General features: G+C 38.9%; 2 protein-coding genes across 2 annotated transcripts; both read left to right on the top strand.

Annotated features, from left to right (window-relative positions):
* The first annotated feature begins 6358 nt into the window (after positions 1-6358).
* LOC124270896 (multiple epidermal growth factor-like domains protein 10) lies at positions 6359-8878 on the top strand. The gene is made up of 3 exons (XM_046705959.1): positions 6359-6435; positions 6649-6756; positions 7614-8878. Exons 2-3 carry the CDS (start codon positions 6729-6731, stop codon positions 8876-8878), a joined length of 1293 nt encoding a protein of 430 aa, XP_046561915.1. The 5' UTR covers positions 6359-6435; positions 6649-6728.
* A 128-nt stretch (positions 8879-9006) lies between these two features.
* On the top strand, positions 9007-12614 carry LOC124270900 (scavenger receptor class F member 1-like). Its single transcript, XM_046705964.1, has 3 exons — positions 9007-9597; positions 10445-10547; positions 10787-12614. The coding sequence occupies exons 1-3, from the start codon at positions 9048-9050 to the stop codon at positions 11028-11030; spliced, it is 897 nt and encodes a 298-aa protein (XP_046561920.1). The 5' UTR covers positions 9007-9047; the 3' UTR covers positions 11031-12614.
* Positions 12615-16162: the final 3548 nt, after the last annotated feature.

The raw sequence follows: 16162 nt of genomic DNA, 5'->3' as shown, positions 1-16162 counted from the left end.
GAGCATGCCCGTGAGGTGTCGGGATCAGCGCTATACAAATGTCCTGATTGTTATCATTACTACACACGTCCCTTGTCTCACAGGCGCACAATGCTGTCATATGTATGCATATTGATTCATATCGTATCATTTAATTTGATCCAGTCAAGCAATACATTCCTAACGTGATATACTGAAGGTTGCTATATATGTACTGGATTATTTACAGACCGCCACTATATAGCTGGAATATTGATGAGTGCGGCGTTAAACAACAACCAAACCAAACCTTACCTCAGGTTGACCGGACATCGTGCTGCTGACATGTTGAACTGCCTCTCTGTATATTTATGTATATACTACACTTGTATATATAAAGTAGATGTGTTGTATTTTTTATAATTATTAAAGTGACAACATCGTCTAAGGGTCCGCAGAAGTGCAGAATTACGTTATTTCGGCGTTCCAGAATCATAAGATAGTTGGATCACCCTATTCATGAGTAACGGTTTGTCAACTCAGTATCCGTACTTTTGATCCAAGCGAAAGGTGGGAAAATGCACATCCTCATCACTACCGCCTTCCTAGCCATACAAGGTTGACAAGTCACCCCAATTGTAATAGCCGATTCTAAGAATGGGTTACTGATGGCCTATGCTTCCTACAAGTCCAAATTGGGACGACCTCATGTGCATGTGTTATTGACGAGGCAGCTGGGGCTTCTGGAGTTTCATTCCCAACATAAGTTCGATTCCCATTACGGGTATACGTACCGTTTCAATGTGTAGATATTGTAGATACAATGTTTTATGTTACAGAATACTTACAAAGAGTAACGGGATCGGGTGGTCAGGCTCGCTGACTTGGTTGACACATGTCATCGTATCCCAACTACGTGTATCGATGCTCATGCTGTTGATCACTAACCTCACTCACTCACTCAGAGCATGATATTTATTACATGAAATGAAGTGTTCATTGATTTCCATATGTGTCTGCCTCAACCGTTAAATAGAAAAAGGCCAAATTGATTAAACACTTTACTTTCCTAATCTTCTTCATACAGCTGGAATATTGTTGGATGCGTCGTAAAACAACAAACAAACAAACAAACAAATAGAAGAGTGATGTCTATTTATTCAGGTTAGTGTTTGTGTTGTTTAAATGCCAGTGTCAAACGTATTGAACTGCGAGGTGTTTGACAACAGTAAGTTGCATACAGGTTATATGTTCCGTCTGTAGATAATTTGCTTGCCCAAACTGAAGTAATGATGGAAAGGAAGTGCACGATTTCCGTGTATTAAAACACATTTTTGTTGAACGTTGATAAATGGATATTTTATGACAAACTAACATTGCATAGATGACGGAAGATTAAAATAAATCTGTTGACAAAAGAATTATTCTTGTCATTCGGTCCTCCGACTATGGAGAGAGCGGAAGATCGCGGGTTCGATCCCCGACCGCGTCATACCAAAAGACGTTAAAATATGGTACTTGTTGGTCCCTGCCTGGCGCTCGGCATTAATGGGTACAACAAGGACTGGTCGGCTCGGAGTCAGTATAATGTGTCTGAGTTGGGTACTCATGCTTCACTGCGGCATGGTATCTCAGTGGGCTAGCACTATAAAACCAGCTTGAGTCTGGGCTAGTACAAGCAGCCGCACATACACATACACACGCATGCACGTCGTCATATGAGCGAAATATTCCCAAGCACGACGTTAAACCCAATTTCACCTCACCCCAGCTCAGACTATGGAAGTGCATTAGTCTTACATTGCGTAGATGATGATTACATTTAAGTAGATGATATTCTCATCTACTTAGGAGAAGGTATTATCTACTATTGAATTAAGGATTTATATCGTAACCAAATTTAGACGAGTAATCGTTGTTAAAAATGGTTTCAAAACAAATGACGATTATTTTATTTTAAAATTTGAAGTGTGTTTATTGAGGTACTTTGTAAACATATTAAGTGTAGTAACTCTTCACTGAAATGTGCTAAAGCCGTATTCATTGAAATTATTTCACTTTGAGAGTCTGGTCTCAGGAGCAAAGTGATCTATACACCATTGAAATTGACAGCAATATATCTGTAATACATGAAACAGATAGTGTATAGATTTGAAACATTGCATATATATACCTTCATGCAAATAAATTGGAATATGGTTACATGGACTACATATACCGAAATACAAGCATAACTGTCAACTAAAAATATGTCAGAAATATTATATTTTAGAATGACTACGGTATTCACGTTACTGAATACCGTGCTTCCTTAACGACATGTCATACACTAAGTTTTAGCGTAGTTTCAGCCCGTAGAAGGACTCGGTGTGAAACCGGCAAGCAACACAGAGATGGGATCTAGTTAACTAAAAGTTATTCTAAAATTGACTAATTTCACAAATCACTACAGATATATCACCGTGGCAGTGCAGACTCAAAGGTAATATAGTAAGAACAGTGATTGTACTAATAAAACAGACATAGTAATATTCACCTCACTGCAAAAAAATTGAAGTTTCCAAACTTAGGCCCAGGCTGAGTATCCAGGGTAAGAATGACCACCACACCATTGCTGGTGTTCTTGTAACTTGAGATGTTATGTGAGATAAGAGGCAAAAGTTATCGCCCGTTAGATACCTAATAACTAATGACTCCAGAAGATTATCCAACTCCATGGTTCAGAATACATTGGAAATCCCACTGGGTTGCAGTACCCTGTAGTACCTCCCAGAACTCTGTCTAAATATAGCACAACAACAGGTACAATGTATTACGTGTGGAGTGAGTGAATGAGTTGGGTTTTACGCTGCTCTTACCAATATTCGAGCAATATCAGGGCGGGGGACACCAGAAATGGGCTTCACACATTGTAACAATGTGGGGAATCGAACCTGGGTCTTCGGCGTGACGAGCGAACGCCTTAACCACTAGGCTACCCTACCTCCCCGTGTTATATGTGGAACATTGTTACACAATGAATATAACTGCCTCATAACACTCTCCCCTCCAGAGGGAGAAAGAAAGTTTGAAGGTAGTAATAACTTTCTATGATAATCAAAATACAAAAGTTGCTAGGCATTGTTAATAGCGACAAACATTAATGCATAACTGCAAGAGGTGTTAACACAAATGCAAACCATGTCTGCTGTCAAAATTGATCACCATCAACCATCAGCGATATAGTTGTCTTTGCCTTGAACACGTTTGATGTCAAATCAATGCCAAGATGCGATGATGTTTGTTCTTTGTGTTATGAAGAAAATCAGATGTTGATCAGTGTACACTTGAAAAGGAAACAAAGTAGTACTAGGTTACACTTCAGATTGCTGCAGAACTAAAATTAAAGCCAAACTTTCTTCATCAACGGTGGCAATATTTCTCTGATGTTTGTCAAGTTTCCTTTCAAAACCTGATGCATCTTCCTTCAACAGGACAGGTGCAACACCAGTGTTTTAAAATAAAAGGAATACAAATTGCAGATACAGAATACCTAATTTCCCAATACGCTGATGATACTTCATTCATACTAGATGGCACTGAAAAATGTTTACAGGCGACATTAAAAATTCTTAGTAAATATGCCTCATTTTCAGGCTTAAAAATAAATGCAAACAAAACACAAGTATTATGGATAGGCTCAGAAAAAAACTCTACAAGAAAATTTTGCAGAAACTGGAATTTAGACTGGAAGAGTGACTCGTTTACACTATTAGGAATTGTATTTACTCACAACATCGCAGAAATGATTGAACGCAACTATAAACATAAACTTAAGACTCTCAAAATATCAATGAATCAATGGCTAGCAAGAGATCTAACTCCTTTAGGTAGAAATACCATATTGAAAAGTTTACTTTTACCGCAACTTAATCATTTATTTGTAACTCTACCCAACCCAAATGATCAAATGATTAAGGCAATTGAGCAGCTCTGCTATAAATTTATATGGAAAAACAAACCAGACAAAGTCAGTCGAGAAACTAACACAAAGAATTATGAATACGGAGGAATACGAGCCCCAGAGATAAAAAATCTTATTCAATCACAAAAAATATCATGGATTAAAAGACTCACCAACTCAGATTCAAAAGTAAGGAAATTGCTACAAACGAAGACACATTGGAACATCGACAGCTTTATACAAACATGCGAAACACACATACTTGAATCAGTAATAACACAAGAAACAAATCGCTTTTGGAAAGACACTTTGAAATCATGGGGTAAATTCGTAACCAGAAAAGCAGAAAAAGCAAAAAATGCATGTGATATTTTATCCCAACCCTTATGGTTAAATGACAATATTAAAATAGATGGAAAACCAAGCAATTATAAACATTATTCAAGCAAAGGATTACTTATATACACGACATGTTTGACGTCCAAGGTAACTTTTTAACGGTGGAACAATTAAAAAAATCGTTTTGGTGCAAAACTAACTTCCTAGAGCGTCAAGGAATAGTGGAATCAATTAAATACTACTGCAAATCCATAAACATCCATATTGAAGAGAAAATCCAAGCTCCGATCTTGCCCTATCTTTTACGAAATATAGTAGGAAACCCAGAAGGATGTAGAGATATCTATGACATACTCAAAAATGGTAAATCTAGAAAGCCTTTAACATATCGAAACAAGTGGCAAAAAGAACTTAATGAGTCTATTGACGATAGAAAAAACAACCTTTAAATGGTATAATAGTGTAACACACTCGTGGTTTCAATACAGCATTTTACATTGGTTTCTGCCAACAAATGATTTGCTAACAAAAATTAAATATAAAGATTCCAACACATGCACATTTTGCAAATCCGAGGAAGAATCAATTCTACATCTATTTTGTGACTGTAAAGTCATAAAAAACTATTTGGAAGAAAATAGAAGAATGGATATTCGAAAAAACAGGGTCAAATATTATCTTTTCAAAGAAAAATATTATTCTAGGATATTGTGAAAAGAGAAACCATGCTCTGAATTTGATAATAACAGTAGTGAAATATAATATATACAAAATGAAACAAAGAGATAAAACACCAAATGTGAACTACATTATAGAAGACGTAAAGACAACATATTATGCTGAACGTTTTAATGCCTATTCAAATTGCAAATATGACAGCTTCACAAAATTTTGGTCACTACGTCAAAATCTGTTCTGTTAACCTAGCGCTATATATAATGTACTGCTATTATATTTTCAAGTACCTATTCATTTCCACCTGAATGCACATTTGCCTGTAAATCGACTTTGTATATATTTGCGAATCATGTTTATACCAACCCGTTATGTAATGAACTGTATGACCTGGATGTATGGAGAATCAAAACTAAAAAATTATAAAACCAAAAACACCAGTGTTCCCATAAACTCCTTCTTGTTTTGGGGATCTGGGAATTTTTAAATAGGACTCATGTTCCCTTGTTCGAGCTGTACCAGACTTTGTCCTATATTGATGAGAGCGACACTAAACAACAAACCAGCCCGCTACCTTGTGTCAGTGGGTAATCGAGACTGTTGACGTTATATGTTATGAATATCTGAACTTTGATAACGCCGCAGTTAGCAATAGTCCAACTGTAAAACACACACACACACACACACACACACACACACACACACACACACACACACACACACACACACACACACACACACACACACACACACACACACACACACACACACACACACACACACACACACACACACACACACACTAAAAAAGGAGAAACAAAAGAGGAACTCGATTTTCCATTGGAGGTAGCACTTTGCTTTGAAACAAAATGTTTCACCTTCCAAATTTATTCAGGTGTTGGATGGGTTAAGCAGAATTTCTTCCTTGTTGAAAATTTCCATTTGGGCTTTAAATCCATCCCTACACTGTACCCAAGGAAATTGAAATCTGTACAAACACACTGGAGGTCACTGGCAAACGTGATTTTATGCTGCTGCTGTATATGCAGGGAACATGAAGGTTGGTGTTTTGCATCACGTTTCTAAGATATGGCGTCTGTATATATTTGATTACTAGATTTATACGTATTGCTTACTTGGTCCATTTCGATTTTAGGCAAGCAATGGATAGTCTATCGGTAGTCGTGTTATTTCCAGGGGCGTAGCTTCCATTAAGAAAATAAGCCCGAGCGTACACATGATTGTTGCTAAAACGGTTTGGCAAGCCATCAATACTATCTAAATATAAAGCTTGGCAACCCATCGGGCTAACACGAAAGTATTGGCTTGCTACGCGCCTGATTTCCTCCATCATTGAGTTTAGTTCATGCTGATGATGTGTCCTTGTTACTTGTCACGTCCTCTAATCTATGTAACAACATGTGAAACCCTCCTGTACAATATACCTACCTTCCAGGCGTCTGTTGTGCTCTACGTGTCTGCATGCATACTGGCGGAAGCCGAACTCGGTTCTGTGAAAGGTACATCACTTCTCATATCATTATGTGAAAATACTTCCAGATTTGCTAGATTTATATTATTAAAGCAACTGCAAAGGGCAAAGTCATTACAGTAAAATTAAAGTAATACTAACTCTGACAGTTTTCTCTCTTTGTTCAACGTCTCCCATGGGAATGATGCCTCTTAACTGTAAGTCTGTGCACAGAAAATCTGACTTTGTTTTATTATTTCAGATGATACAAAATGTCAGGATACACATTCTTCGTGTAAGTCCGCCAGCTGTGACAGCCCTGGTATTGCGGATAGCTGCCCGATGACATGTGGACGCTGTAACACCACAGGTTAATAACGTTCCTATATTTCTCTATCAGATTCAATAGAGCCATCGAATATACACCTGCTAGCAGCAAACCAGCCATTGTGGGTTTCACCGAAGTGGTATGTTTCGACGACTTAAGTTAGTTTGGGATTTATAAGCATGTTGATGTCACACAGTTTGACGCGAAGTCATCCATCCACAGCTGTCCCTGTGTGCACAGTGAATTTTACATCCTTTAAATTCGTAATGTTTAATGTGTCAGGAGATTACTTACACGCTGAACAGTTAAAACACTCTCTTCTTCTATCTCAAATAAACACGACAAGTTACCTCGAATAAACTCGTAGAATCCTTTGCATCATAATGTTACTTCGGGCGTCTATTCATTGTTAAAATATTCAAATATTTCTTTGCTGCAAAATCACTTACAGGATGCTATGAAAACCCCTATATTGTCTATTCCCTCTATTGTCAAATGCCTCTATAGTGCATTAAAAAAAATCAGTTCCATTTCATACCATACTAACATCAGTAGTAACCAGTATCCTTAAATATGTGTAAAGTGTGAACACCTTTCATGAGAATATTTGTTTCCCACCAAATTGATTGAAATATATGCTAACTTTCCTCTGTCAGGATTAACAAATCTGCAGGTATAAGGCCGAGTGGAATATATGCTGACAATTCTCTGACAGGATGAAATCCTCTGTAGGTATAAATCACTCCGGAGGCCTCGTCTGTCGAGCCACAGATTGTCCATAAACGTTCGGACGTAGCTAACATAAATAGTTATTCACAATTTATTTATTCAAATACAATATTTTGTAAAACCTCGTCTGACTTGAACTGGTTTAATACAACGACGATTCTGTTATTCAGTGAACTGTGAACGTGGACAGTACTGGAATGGCAGCAGCTGCGAGGAATGCCCGGATAGAGTGCCTCCTGAGTACAGCGGGAAGTGTCCTTGTACAATACCTGGGAGATGGGGAGTAAACTGTGAACATACGTGCAACAAATGGTGTTTGGATGGTAATTGTGACCCCATTTCTGGTGAATGTGCAAACTGTCCACGGAACAGATATGATCAGAAGTGCGACAAAACATGTGACAACTGTGGTAACTGTACAGACACACCCTCAGACTGTCACCGCACAAATGGAACCTGTCTGTGTGGATGTAGCCCTGGATTCTTTGGACGTGCATGTGGACAGCGATGCGACAGTAACTGTAGATCCAAGTCATGTAACTCCTCTGGAATCTGCATTAATGGTTGTAAGGAAGGATATTTCGGACCACAATGTGAGAAAACATGTGGAGCATGTGTGGATAAATCTTGTTCAAGAATAGGTAAATGTTTAAAAGGTTGCAACAGTGGATGGCATGGTAAGGAATGCTACACACACTGCAGTAACAAATGTGAACATTCAAACTGCCATCAGAACGGAACATGCATGGAGTGCTTGGATGGTTTTCATGGCAACCAATGCAAGGAAAACTGTTCTGCTGGATGTGCCACGAAACGGTGTAACAGGAATGGAAGCTGTCAATGCAGAAAGGGGTATTTTGGCCACCAGTGTCGTAATACCTGCAGTGTAAATTGTCTTAACACAAGTTGTAGTCAGACATCTGGGGAATGTGAGTATGGTTGTGTACTGGGGTGGTATAGACCGACATGTAGTACCAGATGTCCTGACAACTGTGCTGCTGGTGCCTGCAACAGATACGATGGCTCATGTTTGTCTTGTAGGGTTGGATTCAGGGGTACATATTGTAACATGTCCTGTCCTCGACATTGTGTTGAATGTGACCAGAATGCCAGCAACTGTATGTCGTGTGAGCCTGGTTATTTTGGAAACACCTGTGGAGAAAGGTGCAACGGTTGCCTTAATGGGAGTTGTAACATCACAGATCGATTCTGCATTGACGGATGTAAACCAAGTATATATGGGCAAGAATGGCAGTCCAATTGCTGCAGAAACTGTTTGAAGCAGAATGGTGTCCTATTGTGTTTTCAAAGTAACGGCACGTGTGTCTATGGTTGTCGCAGCGGCTTGTGCAAGGCAGAATGCAACGGAAGTACATGTGGTGGAACCCCTGGTTCCGGCGTCAAAGGTGAGAACCATAGATTCAAAATATCATAAATAGATGCAAGGAATGACAGACAAGCGTTCAGCACTCCTTCACGTGCAACCACTAAAAATATATTCAGTTCCCTAGACATGATAATGCGCGATAGAAGAAAGCAAGAATATTTATGTTAAAACTCCATATACTGTATGTTAAAAAAGTCCTAGAATCTTTACTTTACTAATGAACAATCATTGTCTTAACACAAGTTGTAGTCAGACATCTGGGGAATGTGAGTATGGTTGTGTACTGGGGTGGTATAGACCGACATGTAGTACCAGATGTCCTGACAACTGTGCTGCTGGTGCCTGCAACAGATACGATGGCTCATGTTTGTCTTGTAGGGAGAGATTCAGGGATACATATTGTAACATGTCCTGTCCTCGACATTGTGTTGAATGTGACCAGAATGCCAGCAACTGTATGTCGTGTGAGCCTGGTTATTTTGTAAACACCTGTGGAGAAAAGTGCAACGGTTGCCCTAATGAGAAGTGTGAAATCACAGATGGATTCTGCATTGACGGATGTAAACCAAATTTGTTTGGGCGAGAATGTCAGTCATGTCACTGTCTAATGCCCCGATGTAACGTTACGGGGTTATGCACAGGGTGTCAGAATGGCTACTATGGCCAGAGATGTTCCTCTACATGTCCACCGAGGTGCGATACCTGTGAGCAGTATACTGGCGACTGTGTGACTTGTGTGGAAGGCTGGCGCGGTCATATGTGCAACGGTAAGCATAGCTAAAAGTTGATTCTTAGTCTTCTTGCAACGGTCATTCTAAAAACGTTTAACATTCACACACAGGGTATTCTCCTGATTATTTTAAGCCATCGACCTATATGGATTAGTATTGTTGTCTTCAAACCCGTATTTCAAACACTGAAAAGTGAATCAGGCTAGGCGGAGCTTTATCAGTATTAAGTAAGTGAGTGAGATTGGTTTTGAGCCGTTTTTAGCAATATTCTAGCAATACCGCCGCTGGGAACACCAGAAAAATGGGCTTCTCACATTGTACCCACATGTCTTTGGCGTGACGACCGAACGCTTTCACCACTAGGCTACCTTACCGTCCCACCCATAAGGACGTGCCAGCCTAGCTGGTACTGTGATTGTATCCTGCTTGTGACAAGGAAATTAGCCAGCCTATGTACAATGTCTCAGTAGTATGCCCCGCCGCATTGAAGCCTGCATTGCTGCTCATGGTGACTTGACAAAATACTAACTGTTCACCTGTCTTTGAATCTGAAATTATGTTCTGCTAATATTCACATTTAATACGTGAGTAATGAGTGAAAAAAATATAACAAATTACAATCTTTAAATTCTCAATAATATCTGGTTGTACTGTACAATGTCTCCCTCTTTTTAACCATGTTGTTAACACCACATGTGTACAGTGCATTGGTAGCATCATGGACTCGTTCGTTCACCTCAAACACAAGTGTTATAACTTGTCGTTTCTTCATTGGCAAATGCCTTGTTCACATATGCCTCTGTTCATAATGATGTAACATTATGATGTAGTCTATTGAACAGGTTGATGTACCTCCATTAATGTCGAATTCAACTTTTTTTAGTGTCATACGTAAGGTCAGTTCGTCAGCTGGTCCGTGTCTTGTCATCATGCATTGGCGTCGTACTCTTTAGTGCTGTCATTGTAGCTGCATTTATCATCATCAGGTAATACATTGTATTTTCTTGTCCTTAAAGCAGTGTATCAAGATCAAATGCTATTCTGTATTTAGAGACTTAGAATGCGGGGAACGGTAACCTTTAACGTAAAAAATATGAATTTTACATTGCTATCACATCTCGCTAGGAGAAGAAGTAGAAGTATACCATCATTAACTTTGCAGTAGAACCTGATATTTATCTACAAATATTGACCCTGAATTTAATTTATTAATTTGATTTTCCAGAAAAAAGTGCACTGGATCGCCAAGGGGCATTTATCTCTCCCCTGTCCGAACTGACCACCTTGTATCGGATGACATTTCTCTGCAAGAGTTCAGTGACAACGGGGAAAGTGAACAATCTCAGTACGAAACTATTCCCGATAATTCACAGGCAGGATACGAGGCGCTTTCGCCATCAACTTCACGCACTTCCGGGTACACAGCTCTGCTGCAGTCGGCTGAAAATGCCCGGGTGACAGCAGACTAATATTTTCAACGCACATCGTTCTGTTTCACTTGTTGGGCTGTTGGTTCAGTTACTGATTCGTCTTCCATGTTTCGGCTGACACATTCTGAAACTGGGTTAATATCCTAGTATATACAAAAGGCAGATGTCAAAATATTTAACATCCTCAGTGACTTTTCTGTCAAGTGTTACAACTCCAAGTGGCCGTGTCTTTTTCTTGTAACTTTATAGTCTAAAAGACATTTTGTCCCATATACGAGTTCCAATTCATAGAGCACTATCTATTCATCTTCCTATATCATAACTCAGAATTTCAAATTGATGACCATTGAAACCTGATTTTCCAGAGAGACTCAATTGCAAATTACTCATAATTTGGAGTCATTTGGTTATCACAAACATTATTGTACCACCTGAACCATTGACGAATGTACGTGTTGTTAATGCTTGGGTGTGGACCTCTCCATATAATTGTACTTAGTATGAATTCACAGAGCTATATTTATCACGTATTTTAGTATTTGAAGACAAACCAATTGTAGGTAAACTAAAACATATGTGTATACATCCATATGCTTCAAACTGGACATATTCCTGTCATATACAATCATGTACAAAGATTTAATCTCACTTCAACTCGCTAGAGCTTATTGGTCTAAATGCAGTCCGTCGTCAGCCCGCCATCATTCAAAGCTTTGTATATTATAGAGTTGACTCTCATGCTGTATAGTTAAAATCGAATTCTTGTCAAATAACAGCAGGATTTGGATTCCATAATTATTGGGATGTACAATATTATTTTGCTTAAAGCTAACGTTTATGTGTAAAATATATATAAATGTAATAATTCTCCACAAACATTAGTGTTATGCGATTTAACTACCTTAATGCCAGCCTTATGACACAAGGCAGTCTCTCCATGAATTTAGTGGAAATGAGTCTGTTGTGTATATAGTTATATATTGTCTATCAGATGCAGACTTTAACGATCTCTCTCTATGAATATAGTGGAAATGAGTCTGTTGTGTATATAGTTATATATTGCCTATAAGATGCAGACTTTAAAAATCTCACTATGAATATAGTGGAAATGAGTCTGTTGTGTATATAGTTCTATATTGTCTATCAGATGCAGAGTTTAACAATCTCTCTCTATGAATATAGTGGAAATGAGTCTGTTGTGTATATATTCATATATTGTCTATAAGATGCAGACTCGCGCTTCTGAACTTTGAGGTTTCACCAGCTGAGCTCAGTAATGCGTCTATATTTATAATACTTGCTTATTGTGTATATTATTAAGAACGAGTAGATGTTTACGTGGACAGTGACATATTGATTGTACTTATGAAACCGTATTTTACAATCAAATCAACTTTCTATTCATGTTTCCTGTTCGAAATACTTGCACGCATACAAGTGGTTTGAGTTTTTCGTTTTCTCTGATTAACCACTGAGACAGACTTGTGGCGATCAACTTAAACTCAATTTATATAAAACGTACGTGCATATATTCACATTCGACAACATTTAGGTACAATATATATTCATATTTCTGTTATATACGCTGTGTATATCGTGAGCTGCTGTTATTTGCGAATAATAAAATCCTCCTGATTTAATGCGTGTTTTGATTCAAATTTGATTTTGAATTCATTATCCAGTCGATTATCCATTGTTTGAATTAGAAGCGTATACGTAGTTTATATACATACGCTTTCATCTCTTAGTCGCTCCTAGGCAGTGGAACGCAGTGAAGTGGTTTGGGCGTTCACCAGCCCAAGGCGTGTGTTTAAGTCCAATACTAGTAGCGCCGTTTATACATTGCTGGAATATTGCTCGAAGCGGCAAACACTTTACCCACTCACTGACTCACATAAATGCTGATCAGGTACATATCATGTAACGATGCCAGTGTGAAACTTTTAGGCTCAAGTTCCTTTTCGTATAACTAACAGTAACCAATACTGAAGTTGTTTCGACACGAATCTACATCGAAAAGTATGAGGTCTGCAACTAAGTTGGTTGGTTAGTTGGTTGGTTTGCTGTTTAACGCCGCACTCAGCAATGTTCCAGCTATATGGCGGCGGTCTGTAAACAATCGAGTCCAGACAATCCAGTGATCAACAGTTTGAGCATCAACCGATGCAATTAGGATACTATGGCATGTGTCAACCAAATCAGCGAGTCTGACCACCCGATCCCGTTAGCCGCCTCTTACGACAAGCATGTGTTGCTGAGAACCAATTCTAACCCTGATCTTCACTCGTGATATATGGAAAGATCCATATAGGAATACGGTTTAGCAGTTGTTTCCAGCCCCGCTGTATATATTCATTCATCTTCCCTCATCACCTCATCAAGGCATATAGGAAAGTACAGTTATACGTCTTGGCATGTTTATCAGCCTCGAGAAGGATAGTGGCAGCAGTTCAGAACTATCTACAGTTCGCGGAATGTTGTCCAGTTCTGACAGATATCTTAAGTCCAGTCACTACTGTTCATCACTGATCAAATCACTGGTCATCAAAACAAAACAAACAGTACTAAAGTGTGACAGTATGAGTAACCTTCCTGGCCGTGATGAATCTATTCCTGACGAGGAATTAAACCAACGTGGTCCTCACGATCCTGAATCTATTGTGAACACCATGTGGTGGAACAACCCTGCTCATTCTGCGATTCGTAGCATCAAATTACACACTGACATTAAATGTGGAATATTACACTAAAAAAGGTTCAGATGGGAAGGAATTACATGGAACACACACGTGTCGAAAACATTTCAAAGATGTAATTTTTGGGGTATCCGTAACATGAACCCCAACGTGATGAGAGTGCCCTGCATCCTCTGACAACCTGTACTCAAGCCTATGTCCTTCAGGGTAATCCAGCCCAGATCCATCCTTCTGTATATACAAACACAGAGGAACTATTCATCAAATGTTACTGGTTCAAACGGCAAACTGCTGGTAAAAGTAAACTCAGTTCTGTTATGAGAAGAATGTCAAAAGATTCTGGTTTCGGAAAAAGGAACTAACTAAGAAAAGAAAGAAAATTTCAGCAAGAAAATACTTAGTCCAAAATCTGTGCGACATCAATTGCCTCAAATCATGAAACTAAACTTCTTGGAATGTGCAGATATATTTGACGTCACAAATATGTGCGTACTAATACGTTACGTCCCAAGATCGGTGACACAATTGTTTACTGATCACACAGTTAGGTCATCTAGTTCCCAGTAAGTTTTTATGTTAAAGCACGTATTGTCGTCAACCGATCTTAGCTTACGTTTGAAAAATAACAACACACTCGTATGGGACTTCAGACACCTTTAATTAACCTTTTGAACAACAAAATCACTTTAATGTTCGCGTGACATGTTATGCTTGCCAACACTGACAGTCTGTCGGGGAACTGGTGTTGGTATTTTCGTAAGCCTATGAATTTCTATCTTCGCTTCGTAATCCTCTCCATTACCAGACATGGATCAGATGTCTATTACCAGACCTACTTTTTGGATCAAAGCACTGACAGTACGGCCATCAATCCGGACGCGATCGCCGATAGATGGGTGTGACGCCATGTTTGTTTACACTGTGAAAGTAGTCCCTAAAATTTGCATATGACCTCTCTTATTTGCATCGATATCCGTATAGGACCACGACGGATACCATTAGGTCTTCGTAACATGATGAGTGTCATATGTATACGCTCATCAAAAACGGTGTGGGGTACCAGGAGGCAGGCTCCGTTGCTTGGAAACATAGCTAAGAAGCGAAAGCCAGATAAATGGTATCTGGCGGACACCTGTATGTAACCTGTGCCAGTGGGTCATCGAGCCTGGCGTTGACGTTTTATTCTGCTATGACCCCTGCTTCAAGTGACAAATATAAGGGCTGGTCAAAATGTCGGCAGTGTATGAGTGAGTAACTGAACGTTGATAACGCCACAGTCAGCGTTAGCCCAAATACAATGAATGATTTTTTTGTATTTCCTCAGTTTCAGGGAGGAACATGCATTGATATTTAGAAACAGCATGGAACCATTTTCATTATCAAGAGAAATCCATAAAAAACACAACATATTTTCAAAAGCATTAATATCAGAAATATATGTGGCTTTTGTTCACAGTTTATGTAATATTTCAGTGTCTCATTTCGTAGCTTTATTCTGTGGTGTATAAGTTTTTAAATTAACCACACGGCGAGGCCAATAGGTGAATCAAAATTAATGCTTTTAGATGGGTTATACTGTCACATTTATGTAGTAGCGATACTTTTTCAGTTTTTCATACATTACACTAAGGATTACATATAAGTTTAATCAGATTTTTTAAGTTAATCGACCCTAAAGACATCTAACGCTGTCTGGCATTAGTCATATAAAAGGGTTGTGTTAGAACTAGTAAACTAGCTGTTCATGTGAGATGCGACATATTTCACACATGGTTTATTGCATCCAAACTCTCATCTTGCATCATTAACCCTATATATAGCATTCACTGTCACCTTCCGTAATTGTGCTACCGAAGGTCAGTTAGTAAACTAAATACCCCGTGGCGTACAAGCAACTGTTTTGTTGTTTGTGTGCTTGTTGTTTAATGCTGCACTCAGTAATGGTCCAGCCATATGACAACAGTCTGTAAATATTTGTTCGGCAACACAATCCAGTGATTGATATCATGAGCATCGACCTACGCAACTGGGGTACGATGACATACAACGTTAGTGGCGGCGGTGCACATTGTCGTTAAGCTACATTTTTTATGACTTACCATAGTTTAAGAAGCTGAAATTGTAACCTAAGTTAAACGAAAGAGAAAATTGTCTTACTTGTATTTGAAATGCCTCCCCATGTTCAGTGCTAAACCACGGTTACATGCTATATGTTCAGAGAGACACTCGTGTTGACGAAATCTAGCGCTGGAAACTGGTCATTGATATCAGACCCAGGGACACCTAACCTTCAAAAGGAGGAATGTACTTGTGATTCTGAATCCACAGATAGACCTCCCTCCAAACAACAAAGGTTCACTAAGTGAAAAAAGACAAAAACTTATCATACACAGTTTAACCCGTCATGGTCCAAAAAAGTATTCTTCTATCGTAGTAGCTATCATTTCTATGTCGGGTCGGTGGGATAGTCTAGTA

Source organism: Haliotis rubra, unplaced genomic scaffold, assembly GCF_003918875.1.
Source record: "Haliotis rubra isolate DU_JTF1 unplaced genomic scaffold, ASM391887v1 Scf1558, whole genome shotgun sequence".
Taxonomy (NCBI): domain Eukaryota; kingdom Metazoa; phylum Mollusca; class Gastropoda; order Lepetellida; family Haliotidae; genus Haliotis; species Haliotis rubra.
Note: the sequence above shows the minus strand (reverse complement) of the source record. Positions and strands in the feature narration are given on the sequence as shown.

What these genes read in the sequence shown, in the direction of transcription:
- LOC124270896 (XM_046705959.1), top strand. Translation starts at nt 6,729, where the DNA reads ATGACATGTGGACGCTGTAACACCACAG. An exon ending in TGGACGCTGTAACACCACAG is followed by an intron (nt 6,757 to 7,613) that starts GTTAATAACGTT and finishes TCTGTTATTCAG; the next exon opens with TGAACTGTGAACGTGGACAG.
- LOC124270900 (XM_046705964.1), top strand. Translation starts at nt 9,048, where the DNA reads ATGAACAATCATTGTCTTAACACAAGTTGTAGTCAGACATCTGGGGAA. An exon ending in GCGCGGTCATATGTGCAACG is followed by an intron (nt 9,598 to 10,444) that starts GTAAGCATAGCT and finishes AACTTTTTTTAG; the next exon opens with TGTCATACGTAAGGTCAGTT. An exon ending in GCTGCATTTATCATCATCAG is followed by an intron (nt 10,548 to 10,786) that starts GTAATACATTGT and finishes TTGATTTTCCAG; the next exon opens with AAAAAAGTGCACTGGATCGC.